The 21,306-nt window shown below is 40.9% G+C and overlaps 1 protein-coding gene across 2 annotated transcripts in view; it reads left to right on the top strand.

Moving 5' to 3' along the window:
- LOC128945704 (mitogen-activated protein kinase kinase kinase kinase 4-like) overlaps positions 1–20,716 on the top strand; it is an 85,680-nt gene extending 64,964 nt beyond the window's left edge. For both annotated transcript variants that reach the window (XM_054289522.1, XM_054289521.1), the window contains 11 exons: positions 899–992; positions 3,051–3,224; positions 3,717–3,846; positions 4,276–4,434; positions 6,100–6,243; positions 7,451–7,585; positions 9,313–9,413; positions 9,979–10,128; positions 13,051–13,210; positions 17,567–17,709; positions 18,471–20,716. In XM_054289522.1, the coding sequence (XP_054145497.1) occupies positions 899–992; positions 3,051–3,224; positions 3,717–3,846; positions 4,276–4,434; positions 6,100–6,243; positions 7,451–7,585; positions 9,313–9,413; positions 9,979–10,128; positions 13,051–13,210; positions 17,567–17,709; positions 18,471–18,554 (1,474 nt within the window). In that variant the 3' untranslated portion in view covers positions 18,555–20,716. The remainder of the gene's footprint in view (positions 1–898; positions 993–3,050; positions 3,225–3,716; positions 3,847–4,275; positions 4,435–6,099; positions 6,244–7,450; positions 7,586–9,312; positions 9,414–9,978; positions 10,129–13,050; positions 13,211–17,566; positions 17,710–18,470) is intronic.
- The last annotated feature ends 590 nt before the right edge of the window (positions 20,717–21,306 follow it).

The raw sequence follows: 21,306 nt of genomic DNA on the forward strand, positions 1-21,306 counted from the left end.
GGAAAGGAGGCAAAAATGTAATAGGCTTAAATGGATTGCAGTAAAAAAGATATGAGTATAAATAAATAAATGGGATAAATAAATCATTTGAGGTGGAAGTGTGCAGAAATGGGGCCAAGACATGTTTGAAGCCGTTCCACTTGGGTGAAAAAGTTTTAAATGCAAAGATACCTCAGGCAGTGCAGGAAGCAGTGATGTACTGGGAATTCACAACAGACACTTGCCTTGTTCTCACTCTTGCTTTTGCTATCAGCTTTTGATCACTGTTGAGGACAGGATGCTGGGCTAGGGGGACTCTTGGCCCCAGCCAGTCCAGCAGCTCTTTCTTTTTTCTGTCTCTCTGTGCACTGGGCAACACTTTCTGTGTTTCCTTTTAAGGTGAGGAGGTCCATGTTTCAGAGACTGATTCACAGGATGAAATTTCAGTGTAGCCTGTCCCAGCAGGCACTGGCAGAGAGGTCCCTGACAGCAGCACATGGCAGGGCAGCTGCTGCTCTCTGTGGAGAGCAGGGTGGCTCATAATTACACCCCACAGGGGAATGTGTGACAGGAGACAGAAGGTTTGAAGTAGGCACTTCCCAAATGACAGCTTGAGGGACTTGCCTGAGCTATGCAGTGTCTGAAAGATGATGAATGAAGTGCAGGGAGATGAAGGGATGCTCTCTGTCAAGGTGGGGAGAGCTTCCTGCTGTGTGTGAGTGGTCCTCAGGCACAAGCCCATTCAGGCAGATCCACGGACTAATCAGCTTGCTTTTGTACAAGAACATTTGAGTGTAACTATTGAATGTTAATTATGTTCACTTTTGAACATGGTTATGTGTAGTTTTTTTCCTTTTTTTTTTGCCTTTTTTTCCCCCCTCTGAAGTAGTTCTGTTCATTAATTGGAGTTTGTTACCAGGCAACTGCTAAGCGGCAGAATTGCAGATTTCTCAAGGACGAGGGTACCAGATGGAATTGAACTGAAACCCCAAAGCACCGTGGCAGAACAGAAGGTAATTTGGCCATTTGTAAGGGGGTGGGGGGTGGGTACAGTGAGGGGGAGTCAGGTCATTAATGTGCATGATAAATGCCATATCCATTACTTCTTGGGAGCATTCTCACTCTGAAGTCCTGCTCAGTCATTGCAAATTATAGCTATAAGCCTTGAAAAAAAAAGTGTAGTTTCAGGTTTTGTGCTTCCTGTAGAAATGCTTACATTTAGGTACAGAATCGCAGTCCTTCATTTGTCCTTCTTATTGACCTGTAGTAGTTTCTGATGTCAAGGTATTTTGTGATGGCACTGGGCAAAAAGCACTGTTATTATTGTTGGTGTGCATTGTTGCTACTTTTAAAAAATCTTGACTTCTTTTTATTCCAGTTTAAAGTGAACTACCTCCTACTGCTTAAAATATTACCAGAGCAGGGGAAAACCACTTTATCTCTCCCAACTGGCTTAGCAAAAATTCTTGTGTTCTCATATGTCATGTTGTGGTTCCTTCCAGCTGTAGTTTCTAGTAGAGGCTTCCAGTCATGTGGATTTTCCCCTGTGATAAATATCAGCGCAGAAAAGATGAAGAGAGACAAAGCAGAACAATGTTCTTTGTGGTTGAAAACAAGAAAAAAATTACAGTAATAAGACTTGTACTTGGTGTCAAGGTTCTTTTTAGATATTACTGAGTGTATTCTTGCTTCACAGATAGGGAAAATAAATCACTGTGAAACTGGTGATTTCTCCAGAGCTGTGGCAGGGTAGAAAGAAAAAGGAGTTCTCTTTACCTCTGGTGTCTCTAAACTTCAGACCAGAGTGGTGACCCTCCTGCCTGGGGAGGGAGTTCCACTTGGCCTTTGTCCCACCATCTTCAAGGAGAAAGGACTCTGCTTTGGAGAGAGAAGTATAAATGGGGCATAAATCAGTATTTCTCTTGTGGCAAAGCCAGCCCGGTGTTTCCACTTTCCCCTGATACCCAGGCTGCTTGAGGGAAGGGAGAACGCTGGGGTCTTTGAGGCCCACCCTGAGGATGAGGGAGGATGATAAAGAGTTGAGGTTATGTGTTTTAGTGGATTTGGAGGAAAGAGTGTGGGAGGGAGAACAGGGAGAACAGGCAGATGGCTGACACCTCATAAATTTCTCTGCTGCCTTCTAGTCTTTTCCCCCCTTCTCATGGAGCCTCCCATCCCTTCCTCTGAGCTCTTTTTCACCCACCAGCTACAGCCACCATGAGTCTCCACATCATCTCCAGCATTTCTTTCCTTGTCCCATCAGCCTGAGCAGCTTTGAAGTGGTTAGGGTGTACCAAACTGCCCCAGTGATTCAGATGCGGATTTGGTTTGGTTTTGTTCAGTTGAATGTGACTGAAAACAGAACTAAAAACCCCACTGGCTTGGTTCCTCAATCTCAAATACTGACTTGCATATTTTGGTTTCAGTTTTTACATCTAAATTAAAACATAAAATATATTCCCAGAAACCTACCTCTGACTCCATAGACAGTGCTGTCAGGGAAAGTTTGTGTGGTACCTCACAAAGTTCACAAGTATTTCCATGGGAAGCTGTAAGGCAGTCTGCAGAACCAAATGTCACTAAACTGCAAATGCTGATGCTGGGTCCTACTAAATGTCCTCTTTCTGGAGTATGGTTTCTAATTCAGTAAATGGAAAGTGGCAATGAAATTAATGGTGCAGGGCTTCAAACTAAATGCAGGTCCAGAACCAAGTGCCTTCTTCTGTCTGCAGTATGCCAAGGTCAAGTCTGAAACTCGTTAGTAAATCATTTGACTTGGTATCTCTGAGGCTGAAGTTCCTTCTTTTTCTGTGCTTGAGGTGATGTAGATGAAGAATATTTGTGGAGTTCTTCAGGAGTAAACCCCAGATTTGTCATCTCGGATGTTTGCCATACAGTTTGGTGTTTAATTTTTGATTTTAATCCTGCCATAGGGTTTGTCTTTAAATGATGCATCAAGGGAGAGCACTCTTCTCTCTATGTGCTCATTATTTATCATCCCAATTAACTGGAGTTGCAGAGTGCATTGGAAATAAACTAAATGTGGTGTTTATCTGCATGTTCTCATGCAGGATCAGATTTTAGGGAAACAAATTCCAAACACTCAAGAAGGCCTTTGGAGCATAAACAACCAGAACTATCTCCTGCCAGATCTCCTCCAGCAAAGCCAAATTACAGACTCCTCTGTGAACCCGCCACAAGTGCCACTGACTTGCCAGGAACCTCAGAACAAACCTCTGACTAAGGTAAGAGATAAATTACAGATTGCCTGAATTGAGCTTCAGCCTTTTAAAGTTCCTCTATCCTGTCTCTTTTTACAATGAGTTTTTTCACTACATCTCTTCTTTTCTTTAAAAGTTTTATCTGGGAGGAGGATAAGAAATCTGGAGCTGCCTAACAGATTTCATTGTTCCACTTATTTTCCCCCATCTCCTTCTCTGCTCTCTTTCTTTCCTTGCTCTGTTTTTTCTCCCCTTTTGCATGAGCTAGAGGACTCACACCTTCTGCTCCTTGCAATGGCAGCATTCTGGTGTGCCTCTGCTCATTGCCCCTGGCTTTCTCCCACCCAAGCATCATGTGAGAGTGCACAGGACAGCCACAGAGGGCTCTGACACTGCTGTGAGCATGGGCCTGTGAGGAGAGGGGTCACTTGAGGCAGGTAACAGCTCTGTCAGAGCAGCACAGGGTGTGTGCCCTGAGCACTGCCCACCTGAGGCAGCTCCTGTTTCTCATTGCAGAGCCCATGTGCTGAAAGCCCACCTGCCAAGAGCAGCACATCCTCCACAACATCCTTCACATCATTCATAGATCCAAGACTGCTGCCAATAACCCCTCCCACCAGTCCAGTAGGACCTTCCTGTAGCTCTCGTGAGTATGCTTTGCCTTTGCATTAAAATGTAAAATGTTCCTCCTAGGTTTTTTGGGGGTTTTTTTGTTGGTTTTTTTGGTTGTTTTTTTGGGGTTTGATTTTTTTTTTTGGCAAGGGCTTATTGCTTAGAAATGAAAACTCTGAGTAGTCTTCTGAAACTAGAACTTCACATTACTGTGAATTTTCATTGTACTGCTTCAGCCCTTCTTTCAGATGTGGTTTGCTGTGCTCTGCTGCTGTGTTACCACCTTGCCTTCTCAGGAATGCCTGAAGAATTTTCCAGATTTTTTTTTTTTTGCTATACAAAGCTCTCAGGGTGTTCTCTCACCCCTCTGGGGTTTCTTTTGTTCTACCATGAACAAGGTGGCTCAGATACGAGCTGTAACCAAACATTCACATTTTCCACAATTGTGTGTCTTTCATTGCAGCATCTAGTGCCAAACCTGAGCCTGTCAGGAGGGAAAATGCAAGGAAGGGCTCCGTTGTCAATGTCAATCCCACCAATATCCGCCCACAAAGTGACAGCCCAGAAATCCGTAAATACAAGAAGAAATTCAACTCCGAGGTTCTGTGTGCTGCTCTGTGGGGTAAGCTGGAGTCCTTGGGCAGATGTGTGGAGGGAAGGCACAGCAGGGGTGGCTGGCAGTGTCTGCTAGGCAGATTTCACAGTTGCACTGCTGCTCTCCTGGCAGAGAGTGCTGGAGAGGATCCCTGAGCTGATAGCTGTGTCACTTACATGGCCCTGCCTTCCCAGGGGTGAGGTGCCAAACACATGAAATACAGATGCAAAGGACTTTGTGCATCAGAATGAGAAAATGTTTTGATCAAGCGCCAAGTTTCTCCCAAGAAACCATGCTCTTGGGAGAGCCAAAAGTTGCAAATGCTTCAGCAGCTTTTGTGGCTCATGAGACTCATCTTGAGCTGTGCCAGGGTACAGCTGATCACAGAGCCCTGACCCAGAGGATATAATCCAAACATGAAACCTTTTGCTGTCACATGTGTTAGATATTCCAAGGATCCAAAGCAGGTCAGGTCTTTCCAAAGGCTTGTCTTGCTCAGTTCCTGCTGTATCTGCTTATTCTGTTATTATGGAACATCACTGAACCATTGTTTAAACTTACATGCTTTTTACAGGGTCAGCTTCACATGGTGTAAAACCAAGATACAGGATCAGGTCACTCTCAGCAGCTGTAGACCTTGTCCCAGTCATACATTACCCAAACTCTTGAGTTGTTTAAACTATCTTTCTGCTTCAGAAGAACAGATGTATTCTATGGGACTCACCAAGCCTTTTTCTCCTCACTTTCTGAGCCTGGAATAGCAAGTGAATGAAGTAGATGGAATCTTATCCAAAGCAAATGTAGATTTCCAGTTTATAGTTTCACAGATTTTGCATAATGTGGGTTTGTAGGAATCCAAAATTTTAAATTAAGAATAGAGCTGTGTGGTAAGGTGTGTAATTAAATGTGCATTGAGGCTGAAGAGCACCAGGTACTTGTCAGAGTGGAGGAGGATGCTTGTTACAGCAGGATACCTTATGTTGTGTCTTTAGAATCTTCTGATTAGAAACATAGATATATTTCCAGCCAAACACAATATCTGACATTCTCTGATGTCACTAACCCAATAGAGCCTTGTCTTCCTTAGCAGCAGTTGGATTTCAGATGGATTCACTCCTTAATTTGGCATTTGAAGGCATTTTCCAAACCAGAGACTGTTTTCAAACAGACCCTGCACGTCCTTGTAACACAGTGCTTCTTCCCACAAGTTTGGTGTCCCCATTATTTGAATGTTGTATTTGGAAAAAGAGAGTTTGGGGGGAATTTTTTGGTTGTTTTTATTTTTATTTTTGTTGTAGTCAATAGGGACCCTTGGAACACTTAGTTGGGTCTCCTGTGTCACTACTGTAATGGTGCTGGACTGGGATTTTTGTATTGGTCACAGGTACTTTCCAAGGTCACTTGAGAAGTTCACATTCACAGAATATTTTCTTTTTTGTTTAAATCAACATTGACTTCAGCAGAGCTACTAATCCTTCAAGTTCCATAGGTATACAGCTGTTCTGTTGAGTAAAAATTCTAATAGTGAGATCCTTTTTCTTCTGGGAAGTCATCCACAGAGCAACAGGGAAATTATCAGGTTCCATTAAGTGAGATTAAATAAAAAATTGGTTCTCAAAACAATGAACACTCAGTGACCTCTGAATCGTTAGGTGACTTATGCAGTTTTGTTTTTTTTTCATGTATTGACAGGGGTAAATTTATTGGTGGGAACAGAGAATGGATTGTGGCTGCTGGACAGAAGTGGGCAAGGAAGAGTTTATACGCTGATTACGAGGAGACGGTTCCAGCAAATGGATGTTCTGGAAGGACTCAATGTGCTAATTACTATATCAGGTTGGTTCAGTGGCTAAAAGTATCTGACCCACGTTGGGCTTGGAGGCAATTAAAAAGAAGAATTAGGTTATAAACTAGGTTGAGGAATTTCCTCTTTCAGAAAATCACAGGACAGTTATTCTTGTTAATAGGAAAACTCTGCTGAATTTTTAACATTTATACTCCCATTCCAGAGAGGCTTTGGGACAATTCATTGCCTGGTTAATGTGTAAAATGGTTTGTGGGAAGTACAGAGTGTTTCATATTCCTTAAATGGGCTGATTCTCTGCAAGCTGTAGTTTGTCACTTTTCTGGTTTCTGCGATGGGTGAGCATCTATCTAAGTGCAGTTCTATTAACTTTATCATGATATAACCTCCTCCTGTGTTCAACAAGAGGTATGAGCAGTAACATGAGAGGGATCTGTATTGTGTAAGCATCAATAACATTAAGTGGAGGTTTTCAACTTCTGCTGGGAAACAGTTTCGACTCTGGCCTTATTCCCCATGGCTGAGTGGCCTCAAAGGATGCACAAGACATACTGAGGTCAGAGGTGTGGGTCCAACAGGGAGTAGCAGCTTGTCTCCAATCCAGACTCATCATGGTGGGCAGTGCCAACAGCTGATTGTCCCATACTGCCAGGTCCTCTTGTTGCTGGGACATGACATAGTCCTTCTCTTCAGAGTAATCTGTGGTCCCAGGGTGCTGTTGACCATAGGCTGCTTGTGAACTAATACAACAAAAAGAGTGATTGACATGAAGGATGACAAAATAATTCTCAAGTGTAAAGGCATCCAGAAGTGAAATAGCTACTTTGAATGAAGATGGACAGTTAATTGGAACTACATCAATAGCTTATTCAAAGTGGCCATTGCAGGACATGCCTGTGTTCCAGGATAAACAGTTAGTGTGATGGTTTCTGATAACACTTGTGTCTGTAGAAAACTGTTCTTTGGCCTGAGGGAGGAATTTTAGTCAGGTGTGAAAATCTTGCATGAAGTTTGAGTCACAAGGGAAGTGCACATGTGCCCAGTGCCACAGAATTGCTCCTGTGCCAGTCCCCCCTGTGTGTCCCCATCACTCCTTTCATGCCCTTGCTATGTTCTCTCACCTTGGCAAGGCACAAGGACCCACTGTACTCAAGGTCACAAAACTCTAGCTTTTTGTAAGTGGGGGAGAGTTTCTACTTGAGGGACTTAAAGTGTTCTGTCTCTTCTTGCAAATCCCAGGGAAGAAGAATAAGTTGAGGGTCTATTACTTGTCATGGTTGAGAAATAAAATTTTGCGCAACGATCCTGAGGTGGAGAAGCGGCAAGGCTGGGTGTCCGTGGGTGACCTGGAAGGCTGTGTGCACTACAAAGTGGGTAAGGATTTCCTGGTTTTCCTTAGAGAGATGCTTAATCATCCTTCTTTTGCATCTTGTGACAGCAGTGTTCTTCAGCTTTGTTTCAGGACTGTATTGGGTGAATATCTCATGAGTTCTTTCAAGACTCCGTGTTGTGCATGGCAGGTGCCTTGCTCCCTGTCATTTCAGCAGCATTTCTTCTTGCAGCAGTTACCAGATGATGTTATGACTGTTTCCTGTAATGGCTGGAAGGAGGGAGTGCCAGCCGTGATCTGTGCTCAGTCAATGGTTCTGTTTTTCTGTAGTTACTTAGGATTTTAATTGAACTGATGTTTTCCACCTCCTCATCTTTCCTCTTGGCCCTGGGTAACTGCTAAGGAGTTGGACCTAGTTCAAGTCCTAGTGAATCATATTTGTAGGGTGACCTTATGTAGATCAGCTCATCCCTTTCTCTCATGAAAGACCCAAATATACCTTTGTTTAAACACCCTGGAAATGGTACCATCTTACTTTTCTTGGGCTCTCAGGCAGCTTTTTTCAAGGTTAATGTGAGGATTGTGATAATTTCTGTCATTTAACTGTGGGGGTGGATATATGGCACGTTTTGCTTTGGTGAAGGATGGTGTGAAAGTGGCACTTTCTTCGAAGTCAAAGCCATGATACAGAGGAGTGCAGAAAATGTGAGGTGGCTGCTTCTCATTAATACTTTGCTTGACGGTTTTGCTTTTTGGCTTTAGAAGTGGCAGGGGTTAAACTCAAGGCAGAATATGAAACAGGTGTGTGTTGTTACTTTAACTGTGATTACAGCTAAGCACCCACATATTCTGCTTCAGTTGCTCATCCTTGGGTTTGGTGCATTTTTAAAAAACACAACGACAAAATACTTATCCTAAAATTAGGCAAACATTTGGTAGGAGCTTCTGTGTTTACATATGACAAGCCACTCCTGCGTTTTTGACAGCACAGCTGCTGCTGTTTTTCTCTTGGAGAATCTTCTTGTATCTTGACCTTTGGTTGTACAGCAATTTTTCCAGGTAGAAAAGAAAGAAAAGTACTGTTCTGCATTTTGGTGGAGTTTGCTGAGTTTTCTTGTTCTCTGCCTATGTGAGATAGAATCCTGTTTTCCATTGTGAAAACACAATGCACAAAGAAATCTTAATTTTCAATGCATGATTCTTCATTTATTCTCAATAGGCCCAGCATGACCTTAATTGTCTTGGAGAAATTGCTCATCTCTGAAATGCTTACTCATCTCAGAAAGAGGGGAGTCCTTCACCCACACAGCACCTGGGGATTTAACCCACAGATGAGCAGTGACATGAAAATTCATCCTGCCAAGTCTGACAAAATTGTTCAGCCAACAACCACCAGTCCTCCAACAGTAGCTTATTCATAACCAGTAGTAGTAGAGTATGTTCATACTTAAAAAATCAAGAGGTTGGTTTAGCTGTAGGGTCAAGACCTTTTACTCTGAATAGTGAGATTTTTTTTCATCACCATATGACAAGGAATATATAAATGTTGGTAACAGTCATTTGGCTTTACTGAAAATAAATGAATTGTAGGTTTCCAGTCAAGGTATTGTCACTGGTGATATTAAACATTGATGTCCAGAAAGCATTAGTCTCCCATTCTGGATAATGTCTACCTCTACAAGTCATCCATTGAAATAATTTCATGTGATGAGATGGTCTTTGATTTAAACATCTGTCTGGTACCTAAGGAATTGTTCTTCTTGTATTACAGTAAGATATGAGAGAATCAAATTCCTTGTAATTGCCTTGAAAAACTCAGTGGAGGTTTATGCTTGGGCTCCAAAGCCTTATCACAAATTCATGGCTTTTAAGGTAAGTGAAACATCACTTTGGTTCAGATGTGTCACTGTCTCTCACTTCCTCTCATCTGTGCTCTGCTTTTGTTTTTGTTGTTGTGTCTAACATTTATTCTAGCTAAAGATAAACTGAGTATTCTTTTAAAGAAAATGTAGTGCCTTTGATGTACTCTGGAGATGGCAAACATGAAACTGTCACAGTCATGAGTGTTAGATGTGAATAACTTGTTTCTCTCTACCCCAGCCAAACTCAGCAGGTGCTGTGCCAAAATGTGCATTTGTATTGACAAAGTTGATGTTGATTTCCCTCAAAAGGGGATGAAATTAAACACAGTGGTAGTCAGCCTACTTTCTGCCTAGTCCATTTCTAGAATCTTGATTCCTTTTACAAACCACAAATGAATTATCCAACTGTCCATGCAACTCAGAGGATGATGGATACTTAGCTCCTTAAATGTAACCTACTATTTTACCAAAATAGCTGTCTAACTTCTGAGTTTTGAGAATTCTTAGGATCCTAAATGTAGTTCTGAAAACCAACAGTTTTATTGTGCTACATACTGCATTTTTCTTTTTTCCAGTCCTTTACCTCACTTCATCACAAACCACTGTCAGTTGACCTGACTGTTGAAAATGGGCAAAGACTAAAGGTCATATATGGCTCAGTGGTGGGATTTCATGCCATTGATGTGGACTCTGGATCTGTGTATGACTTGTACCTTCCAACACACGTAAGAGAATCCAAAAACCTACATTAATGCCTTTGTTCTTTGGGTTGTGTATTGATGATGATCAGGTTAAGAGTTGTACTATTTTTCAAAAGAATGATTAGTGGCAGCTAATGCAAACCACTTTTCATATAGTTTTATAACACTGAAGTCCAGTTTAAATGCTTTTATTGCTTTTAGAATATCAATTTTAGTGGTTTAATGTCAGAAAGCCTAATGTATGGACAGTACTATTTTGAATTGATTTATCCTGGAAATTTAGGACTTAAACAGTCAAAGACACAATAATATCTACATGAATTTAGGTGACTTTTACAATCTGCCACTGTGCAGACAGCAGAAACCAACTTCAGACTAAATAAATTTGCTGATCTTCTTGCCATTCAGTTGCCCATGAAACCACTCTGTAAATTCAGAAGAAGTTTTTACATTTTCCTTGGGACTTTCTCATTAGATTGTCAGTAAGTTAGCATGAAGATGTTGATTTCAGGGGTATGTGTACATTTTGCATTGTGTTTCTGTTTGAGGTGATGGAGAGCACTAAATGCTGCTTCAGGTCAGATTACAGCAAATTGCCCTGCAGAAGTGAATAGGTGGCATGGGGCTGTCCAATATGAAGTCTATGCTATGGTGTTACTATTTTTGGACTTTTGTTTGTTTGCCTATTTTTTAGCTATTCTTTTCAAAGCTGTGAGTCCCGAAAGCCAGAGAATCTTGGGGGCTTAGGTTCAGCAAACTGGGAGGTTCCAGACTGGCTCCAATCTGATGGGAGGCCCCTGGCAGAGAAACTTCTGTGCACACTTGAACCCTCCCTGAAGTCAACAGTGCTCCACAGGGGCTGGGGGTGCCATGGCCTCCTTGCATCCCCAGACCATGTGTCCCAAAGTTATGCTTGGCAGGTCTGAAGAAATCTCATCCTAGATCTGCATGTTGCAGCCTGTGCTGTGAATCCATCTATTTTTAACTTTTCTCCACTCTCAGCCCCTCGTTTTCAACCCAAATGAAAACCCCACTCCTGCTGTCTAAGCCACTTGATCACTCTGCTGCCCCTGCAAGCCACAGCCTCCACGTTCTGTCAGAGCTGTGTTCCTGTTGGACACAGTGTGTAACATTGGCTGTTAGATTAATAGGCTGCTCTTAATTGAAAAATAACTTCTAGCTGGTCTAACTGTTGAATCACCTGCTAAAGGCTTGTACTGTTTATTTCTGTGTTGGTTCTTTAAGGTACTTAGTATTTGTCATGTTAGAGGATTTATTTCATCTGACAGTACCTTTGTTAACTAGTCAGCTGTGATGAATTCCCATCAGTTTGTAAATTGAAGCGTGGTACCCACGTGCCTTTCTGGAAGTGGGTTGCTGAGCAAGGTGAGCAGTGACTTGTCAAAAGGATCATTAGCATAATTGCCCAAGAGAAGCAAGGCAAAGAAAAAAGTGAACTTTCTTAGAGGCTTTACTTTTTCAACTGGCTGCAAATACAATTAGGTACCTGATGAGAGAGATTTCCCAGGTGACTGCCCTGAATATGTGGGGCACCTGAGACTGACTGCATTTGTGTGAGCTCTTCAGCCACAAGTTATCACGGACTAAAAATATATTTTCCTTTCAGAGCCTTAGACCTGAAATAAATCAGCTGCTACAGCAGCTCTATCTTTTTTGATACTCTATTATTTCAAAAGAGCTAGAACCGGATGCTTACCTCCAGGAGCATTGTGGTGGCACTAGCCCAGACTGTAACAGGCTGACTTGAGATACTCTTGCTTTCTGGTAGCCTCTTTTCCTGGTTGCCCAGCTCTTTCTGCATCTCTTACCTGCTGTGGTCGCTCATGCGGGTCCCGAGGCGGCGCATTAAAATTGCTCTGCGGCTCTGGATCCCCGTTCTAGTGTTACGGATAGTTCTTGCCGAGGCACGGAGTCAAGTGGGTGGCCTGAGTGTATTCAGTTGGGCAAGTACAGCTTCAGTGCTTCTTTTACTGTTCGTTGTGCCCTTACAGTGTGCATAAATGTCTGTGCTTGAGGGGAAAAAAATAAAATACCTGTGTGTGGCTGGCTTGTGAGAATGATGTAAAGCTCCAGTCATATGCTTCCTATAAAAATATTAATTGTAGTGGTTTGATGTACTATGTAACATCCTGTTTTGAGTAGCGCTTTAAACAAGGAAGTGCTTTGCTTTTTTTTAAGGCTGTCGTCTTTTTCTTTCCAAAATGCTTTCATAAAACCCCACCTTCATGGTTGTATACTTCACCTTTGGTTTTGGTTTTTTTTTGCTTGGGATATGTTGGCTTCTGGGAGAGATTCGTGTGAGTGAAATGCACTGTTCCTGTGACATGCAGAGGTGTGCCCAACAGCAGTCAATTGGGCAGCTATTTGTAGTGAAAGATCTGGGAAGGGAAAGACAGAGTGAAAAGGTCCAGGGAACTTTTTAGAGCAAGATAAATACAATTAAATTTGCAGGTTTTTAACTTGTGAGTGGGGAAAGGGAAATATCATGGAAAGTGAAAGCACTGATCTCCTGGAATGTGGAAGTTTCTGTCCTTCATCTTCTGAAAAAGTTGTGAATTCAAATTTATTTTACCTTTCTCCTATTTATATAAAACAAGTATTTTGTGAGGGACTAAGTAAATATTATTGTGTCTCAATGGCTCCATGGCTTCTTGAAACCAATTAACACTGGTAAATTTAGTGTGAACTATTGAACACTGATTTATTTGCAAACCTGCTGTCATATTCAAAGGGGGGAGAAGGAGAGAAAGTCTGTTTCAGAGGCTTACTAGCAAACTATACAGCCTCTGAGAACAGGCATTTCTTTCACTTTCCATGAGCCATGAGCTAGTTCTTTTTATTGCTCTGCCAAGCTAGTTAAATCGATGTCATCACTGAAATTGCAGTCTGTGTTCTGATATAAATCTCAGTAAAATACGATTCCAGATCCAGGGGACGATCCGCCCCCATGCCATTATCATCCTCCCAAACACCAGTGGCATGGAGCTCCTGCTCACCTACGAAGATGAAGGCATCTACATTGATATATATGGGCATTTCACAAAGGAGACTGTTCTGCAGTGGGGAGAAATGCCAGCATCTGTAGGTATGTATGAAAAATTGCTTTCTATTAAATATAAGATGCTGCTGCATGAAGCCTGACTTCTTTATGAGGTTTGTATCTCTGTGAAAATGGTTGTATGGCACATAAAGCAGCTTCTGAGCAAAGCAGATGTGTAAAAGAGTAAACAGATTTATGGGTGTTTGTGTTAACACAGCCAATGATTGCAATAGGGGCTTCCCATTTGGACACAGTCTGTATTCTTGTCACACTGTTTGTTGCATCACACATTGACTATACAGACAGACTTCACTGAGGATGCAGCTTACCACCAGTTTCCACAGGGAGAATGATGTGAATTACAGAGGGGAAGGAGTGTTTTGGTTGTTCATAGCTCACAGCGTTTTATGTAGAAATTCACAGCTACTGAGGGGTCAGTTACTGAAGAGATCTGTAACTGCTGTCAAATGGCCCCTTCATTTTAGCACTTTAAATTCACAGGGCTGCCAGCCCAGGGTATTTGTGATAGATTCTTAATCTCCCCATGCTTGCAGTTGGCTGTGTAGGAAGAGATTCTGCTTGTACTGCAGCCAGGACAGCTGTTTGTTTCACCTTTCCCATAGGGCTTCAGGCTAACAGTGGGGAAAATGAAGCACGACACAGGCAGATTTTTGAGTTTATTGCTTGCTAATTTCTGTCTCACTCCTGTTCTTTATTTTAAAACAAACATTCCAACAAAACAAGCCCAAGACAATTAGACTGCACAGAAGCCTGTTATTAGCTTGGAGGAAACTGGATAGCACAGTGAAAAATTAAGGATGTTCACCTTTTTCCTTTCACTTCTATCTGAGTAGTTTTAGGGAAAGCCCATCTTTGGGATGTGGTACAAACCAAATCTGACTTCTGATTGAAATTGTATTTCCACTAAAAATTAACCTAACCTCTAAATACACAACTCAAACTTCAGATAAGGTCTCTGTTAACTGTTATTTTCATAATTTTACCCCAAACTCCTATAAATTTTATTAATCCTTTGATATCCTTGGCTGCAGATAAAACATTATAAGAGAAGTGTGAATAACTGTTATTTGAATGGCCCAGCTTAGGGGCAACTTGACAGTTTCTTAAAAGATCCTGTTTTCCTGGAATTTCTATGCCCTTTTCAAACCTCCTGAAGTCTGTATGAGCATATCTCAATTTTCATTCTCTGTTGCAGAGACAGAGGGGTCTTGTGTTACCCTCAGGGTGCTCTCTAGTCATCCTTTGCTCATTTCTTGATTTCTTTAAACAAGCATTTTGAAAGAAATATTTGTAGTTGGTAGAGTATTTTAATAGAAAAAAATTAAAAAGTTTGCATTACAATCGATGGATTTAGGGCAGAGAATCTAAATATATCTTACTCATAGTCTTAAATTGGGACCTCTGTAACCAATCTGTTAATAAGAAATCAGAGTGAGGAAGCTCAAATCCCATGGGAAATTAAAAAAGTGTAGAAGTATTCTATGTTTAATCTGAAAGATGTACACATATGTAGGGCTAAATATAAATATAGCTGTAATATTTTCTATGAAACAGGTTTCAAAAAGATATTAAGAAACATCAGGTTAATAAGATTTGGGAGCACTCTTGCCTGTTTGTGTGAGTAATGAATTATTTATAGTATGTAGCCATGAAGGGTTGACACAAATCTAGATATTCCCAGAGGAACTAGTAAAAGTCTTTATTTCCTTTTCCCTGTACATTTTAAAAGCCTATTCTGTAGAGAAACAGGGAGTGTAACCAATAGGTGGTTAAATTAATGCCTCAATGCTCTACAGCATACCAGCTGGAAGCACAGGATGTTTTTATCTAAAGCTGCAGTGGAAAGTGGACTCAGAGTAACTACTCCCAAGGTGCTCGTGGTATAGGAGCTATTGTTCCAAAATAAGACAACTCTGAGTATCTGCTCTCAGTTCATCTCACATGAAACACCTCTAGGAGCTCCCACGTGGGAGGATTATCATGACTCAGTACTGACCTCTGAATTGATAGCCTGCTATCCTTCCCATTAATCTCCATGTATAGATAAGTCATTATTACTGGAAAACTGTGCAAATGGTGTAATGAGTGTAATGAGGCCATCTTCTTCTTTCACAGAAGAAATTTGGGAAATAATTTTTTGATTCTGCTACAAAACTGAAAATTTTGGCTATTTGTACTTAAACCTGCCATTGTCGGTTGCCAAGTTCTGGGTATATTGGCCAGCCAGCAGAGCATCGGGGCTGAACTTGGTGTATCTGGTTTATTCAGTTCCTTTTTGAATACTGCCTGGAGGTCAGATCTCTTCAGAACACAGCAGAAGTGGCCCAGCAGATGACCTAGAGGTTGCAGCAGACACTAATGAAGTGGTTCCTGGGAGCTGCAGGGAAGCTATCAAATTGAAATCTGCCAAAGGCACAGATACAGACACAGCACAGTGGCAGCTGGAGTGTAAATTTCATCTAGTGGAAAAGATCAGGACACTTATTAGTTCTTTGTTGCTAGACCTATATGACCCATACTAAACAGAGTAGCCACAGAACAGTTTCATGCTGTTTATACACATGCACCTGCCTTGCTTCCCACCCCCAGAACCAAAGGCTGCCTCTGTCTCTATTGTGTTCAAAAGCAAACTTTGAAAAGGTTAATGTGATATCAGTTGGTACAAAAAATAACAAAAGTTTGAGTCTTGTATCATTTTGATGTTCTTTATGTGTGGTCTGGGCTTACTTTTCAGATCCTGTAGACTGCATGGGTGCTGCCCTGGGCTCATACTGCTGCTGCTGCACTGTTCACAAATGTTAATGACACTTTCTTCACAGCCTACAGCAATGGTGCCCTGTTGTACAGCCTGAAGCATAAAGAAAAGATTGTAAAATATATTCATTTCATGGCTTTGAGTTTTAGAAAATACTCCTCCTCTTTTGCCACTCACCCTTGGTTACTCACTGCTGCTTTGCTTTTAAAACAGGTTCATTTCTTCTTCTTTACTCATGACTGGAATACTGGGAAAGAATTATCTTGCTCTGAGCACTAGTGGCAGGGAAGACTTTAGTGTGCACAAAGAATAACAGAAAGTCTTCTGAACAGATTTAGGGGAAATTTATAGACTCTGAGGAAACTAAAATCACAACACTGTAACCAAACCATATGTGTTTCCAAGGAGGTATGATTTTCATACATTTGTTCTAACAACAATTATGAAGCAAGGATTCCAAGTTAATGTTAAAACAACCCTGCTAGAAGTATATAAAGTCATGTGGGCATATTGCCTTTATTTTCTACTGTCCTTCTCAAGCAGGATTGCAGGCTGTTGTTTCCAGTATCACTCTGTACTGAAAGTTCAATTTTTAGACAAAAACCTAAATCAGCATGGAAGGTTTTAGGAAGCAGACCTTGCTCACACTAATAATGTAGGGCAGATATACACTGTCCAATGAAGCTAAAAGCCAGTCCAGTGCACACATTCCCTCTACATCATTTTAGAGCAACAGAATTCTCAGACTAATGCAGTAACAGTTGATAGCTGAGCAAGAAGAACAATTTCTGAGCATTGACTACCAATAGAGCATAACTAATGTGATTTTACCTTGGAAGCCCATACAAGTACCAGTCAGAGGACTTTTACTGAAACTGTGCCTAATTTGAAATCTGTGGTCTTAACTCCTTCATCACTATTCCAGTTTCTTATTGCCAGATTTAATGGGAGTATTGTACTAAGCTTCCACAGTGCTAGAATATCTTCTTTTGGTTTTGGAAATATTGCATATAACCAGGCATGGGAAGACACCAAATTAATCATGCCATGGTCTCAGATTCTGAAGTATTCAGGTTTCAGACTAAGCTGAACTCCATAATAAATACAAACCCTGCTTCCTAATAGGAACCGAGTACAGTGGGTACAGAGAAGACAGTCAAGGCTTTTCTTGGATATGAACAGTTAAAGGATGAGAGGCAAAGATGGGCACAAGTTGCACCAAGATATTAGGAAGAAATGTTCAGCCTTAAAAGCAGTGATGCATTGCAGCAGGGTCTTGGAAAGGTTGTGAAATATCCATCAAACCATATGGGTACAAGGTCCTGAGTAACCTTGTCTATTTTGGCCCCACTTTGGGGTGAGGGGGGCAGTGGTTAAACAAGATGCCCTTCAGAGTTTTCCTCCAAGCTTTTGTGAGTCTAAGATATACAGTAGTAGTTAAGGTTTATGTCTAGAGTTCAAAATAAGTCTGAGAGGACAAACTGAAATTTAGTTACTATTCCTAAGGCTTTTTTTGTGCAAACTAATCAGTTCCATAATTAACATAAATGAGGCAAGAATCAGTGTTTCAGCTGTTAAACAGTACCTTTTTTCTTTTCTTTTTTTTTTTTTTTTTTATCTTCTAGCTTACCTCCTTCAGTCCAATCAGGTCATGGGCTGGGGAGAAAAAGCGATTGAACTACGCTCTGTGGAAACAGGAAATCTGGAAGGAGTATTTATGCACAAGAAAGCACAGAAGCTAAAATTTCTATGTGAAAGAAATGACAAGGTACAGAGATGACTACAGTGTGGTGACTTAGCAAAAATGAGTAATAGCTGACTATGACACACCAGTTAATTCTGGTAACTTTGTTACTGGTTATTTCCTACCTTGGTGTAAGTTCCCTCTTCAAAGCCAGTGATGTCACTGGTCCCACAAAGCGCCCATTATGGATATTCATTAGGGATGCTGCACACATTCCCACCCCCAGCTGTTAGAACTCTCTATTCCCCCCAGCCTTCACTGTGAACTGCACAGCACCACAGGTGTAGTGGGGAGAGTTAGTGAGGGAGCCCTGAAAATTCCCAGCTGCAGGACTGCATCTCCTGAACTACTGAAATTACAGGAGTTAGAGCAGTCATCATGGGAAAAAACCCCAACACTCCTAATTGCAGACACCAGGGTATGGATAATCAGGTATGATTTCTTGCATATAGCAATTTTGGTAAACGCTCTCTGAAATCTGTTTAGTCCCAATGTCATATTTAGAAAACTGAAATCTTAAAACCTTAGATTAATTATTTTTAAATGTTCTCCTATGTATTTTCAAATAGGGAGATAAATACATTTTTAAAAATGCAGTTGTATCACATGTACAGTTTCACTTTAAAAAGTTTCTTGTGGGATTAAAATTCAATTGTGATATATGTGTAACCTTGTATTTGGGACTGTGGCATTCTATCACCTTTCTTATATGAGTAAAAATATTTTCATAAATATAAACTGACAGTAGCATCTTTTTTTTTTCTTCTTTTTTTTTCCCTTTCAAGGTGTTCTTTGCATCTGTACAGTCAGGAGGCAGCAGTCAAATATACTTTATGACTCTTGGTCAAAATGTACTATTCAACTGGTAAAGCACATCAAAATGAAGACTATGAAAAATTCCCTGTAGGTAGCAGTGTAAAATTCTCAGAGGTAATATACACAAATTTGCACTCCTTACCTACAAAAATGTTGTCATTATTGACTTATTAAAATTCATATTCTTTCAGTCTGGAAAGAATTCCATTTTCCTGTTGAAGTATTGCAAACATGTTTAGTTTGTCTTTCAAAGTATGTTGCAAACAAAGATTGTATTAGGAGACTTTAGTGAAGAATGTAGCCAATATAAGAAGCTCCTGTACTCCAAAAAATGGACAGTTACACCTTCACAGGTGATGTAATGTTGGTATCTTGAACTGAAGTCACTTTTTATGGACAGCGACAGCTGTAGGTAGATACAAAATCACAGTTGGAATCTATTTTGAATTGGGTTTGGGCTCCTTTTGCAGTTTAAGCAAGCTGTTACTGTCACCAAGATGAACTTGAATGACTTGTCTAAGCCTTACAACAGGGAAGGAGTAAAAGGGTTTTTGGTGGGTCCCAGCCAGACTAGAAGGCTTGAGGGATCCTCCTTGGACCTTGAGGGATCATCCCCTGTGCTGGGTGGACAGGTGTGTTTCAGTACAGAGTTGTACAAATAGTTAATTCTGAACATGTGCCCCAGCTAGGAGATTTCTACCAATGCAGGGAGGGACAGACTTTGTGTTTCTCTCAGGGCTGGATGCCTGAGCCCATAGACACAATTACTGTAGGATGTATCTGTAAAAACTGTTTAAATACTCAGTCAAAATTATAGATGCATAAAGCATTATGAAACAGAACCTGTAACTTTCATTCACAGCTGGGACCCACACTTATATATGAATTGATTTAAAGGCACTACCCATGTATATAAAGAAGGGCACAAGAGCAGGCACTTTCTTTTCTTCCTTCTTGCTCTTTCACATGAAGTCTTTGTGTATTTGTATGTAAATATAATCTTTCCACAACGGATATTAAGATTAACAAATGTATTCTTAATATAGCTATGAAAATATCCAAAGAGTTAAACTATTATAAATAGAAAATATAAATAATTCCAGGTGCTTTCTATGCTAATTATACCTAAATAAAGCTGCATCTTCTAGTGTTATTGGTGCCAGTGTTTCTGCATAAACTCTGTTCTCAGGGGCTTATAAATTGGCCATAAAACTATAAAGATATAATATATACATATATGTATATGTACACACTATGTACAATCATATACTATGATTCAATTTTAGGGTTTAATGTAATCTTTATGTAGCTGACTTTTGGATGTGCTTTGAAAATGTAGAGCATCAAATGTAGTACAAAAGAGCTCATTCCAGACATGATACAGTAGGGATAATGCTGTGGGCAAAAGTGAAATCACTAGTTCCAGTGCTTGAAAATAGGTGTTTTTACTTGAAATATTTGATACTGAAGGGTGCAGGAAAAGTGTGTTGGAATATGTTTGTCTACCTCAAGGATGATGGTTCTGTGTTGATAAGAGGCAGAAAGAGTTGTTGGAGCTGGCAGCTGTGCTGTCCAGTGTGTCAGTCTGGGTGCTGGCAGTGATGCTGCGACTGACAGGTGCTCAGACTGTGTCCCTGTGCTGTCCCAGCAGGGAATCAAACCAGGGGCTGTTCACCCTTCCCCCTGTTCCCTGGGCTGGCACCTCCCTGCTGCAGGCAGGTCAGAGGTGCCTGCACTGTTGCTCTTATGTTTTTGGCTATCTGGAGGACTGCACTTTCCAAAGTTACTAACCTAGCACTTTTCACAGGCACTAGCTTATCTCAAAACCTATAGTGCTTTTTAATGAAGAATTTTCCTTTTAAATGTTTAACTAACAGAAAAATAAGCCTGAAGCCATACTAAAAAAATACATTTAAATACTCAAAGTGGTTCTTAATGTATGTGAGTGATTAGCTTGTGCAGACTTGAAACCTGAATGGAAACTGCTTGAGCAGAGCTGTGTGACAACAGGAGCTCTGTTGTAGTAATGTTCCTGCCTGTTGCCAGGGCCAGGGCTGGGGCACATGAGCAAAGCCTGGCTTGGCTTCCCGTGCTGCTGAACATTTGGGCTCGTTGCATTGGACTTATAGAGTAAACAAACAACAGGGGAAAAAAATAAGCCACCAACAAAACCAAACAAGTCCAAATCTATAACAGAATCAGAGATGAAAGTTACAATTACTAAGCAACTTACTTGTTTTTGACTTAAAAGTCTGAGAGATTGAAGGAAGAGCAGCTTTCATTTTGCACACAACAGGTGTGCAGAACTTGCAGAGCTGCTCGTGCTGTAAGCAATCAGTGATCCAGGCTGCCCTGTAATGTTTTGGAAGTGTGCTTATCTCAGCAGCCTCTGCACTACAGAGGATGCATGGGATTTATGCCTCCCCTGTTCTGGTGTCAACAGGTAGGAGGCTGATATTTTCCTGATGCTAGGGACTAGTTAAAAAGAATTTAGCAAAGAACAGTGGGAATTTATAACAAGTCATATGAACAGATTAAAGAAGCAAATGTGATCAAGCTTAAGTTTACTGTAGCAGAAAATTACAATGACAATACATTGACACACTGTGAAAAAGCTCAATTCTATTCTAAAAGGGAAAAAACCCAAACAGCCACAAGTTCAAGAGGGGGAATGTGCACTATTGCATTGGGATTATAATTCATTCTGTTTCCCTCTGTTAGCTTTCTTCTTTCCAGCTCCAATTCAAGGCAGTGAGTTGGATTTTCATCTTCTATTCACAGTAAAAAAACATTAAAAACTTTCTA

Source organism: Melozone crissalis, unplaced genomic scaffold (assembly GCF_028551555.1).
Source record: "Melozone crissalis strain CALT ecotype California unplaced genomic scaffold, PUWL_Pcris_2 ptg000068l_1, whole genome shotgun sequence".
NCBI lineage: Eukaryota > Metazoa > Chordata > Aves > Passeriformes > Passerellidae > Melozone > Melozone crissalis.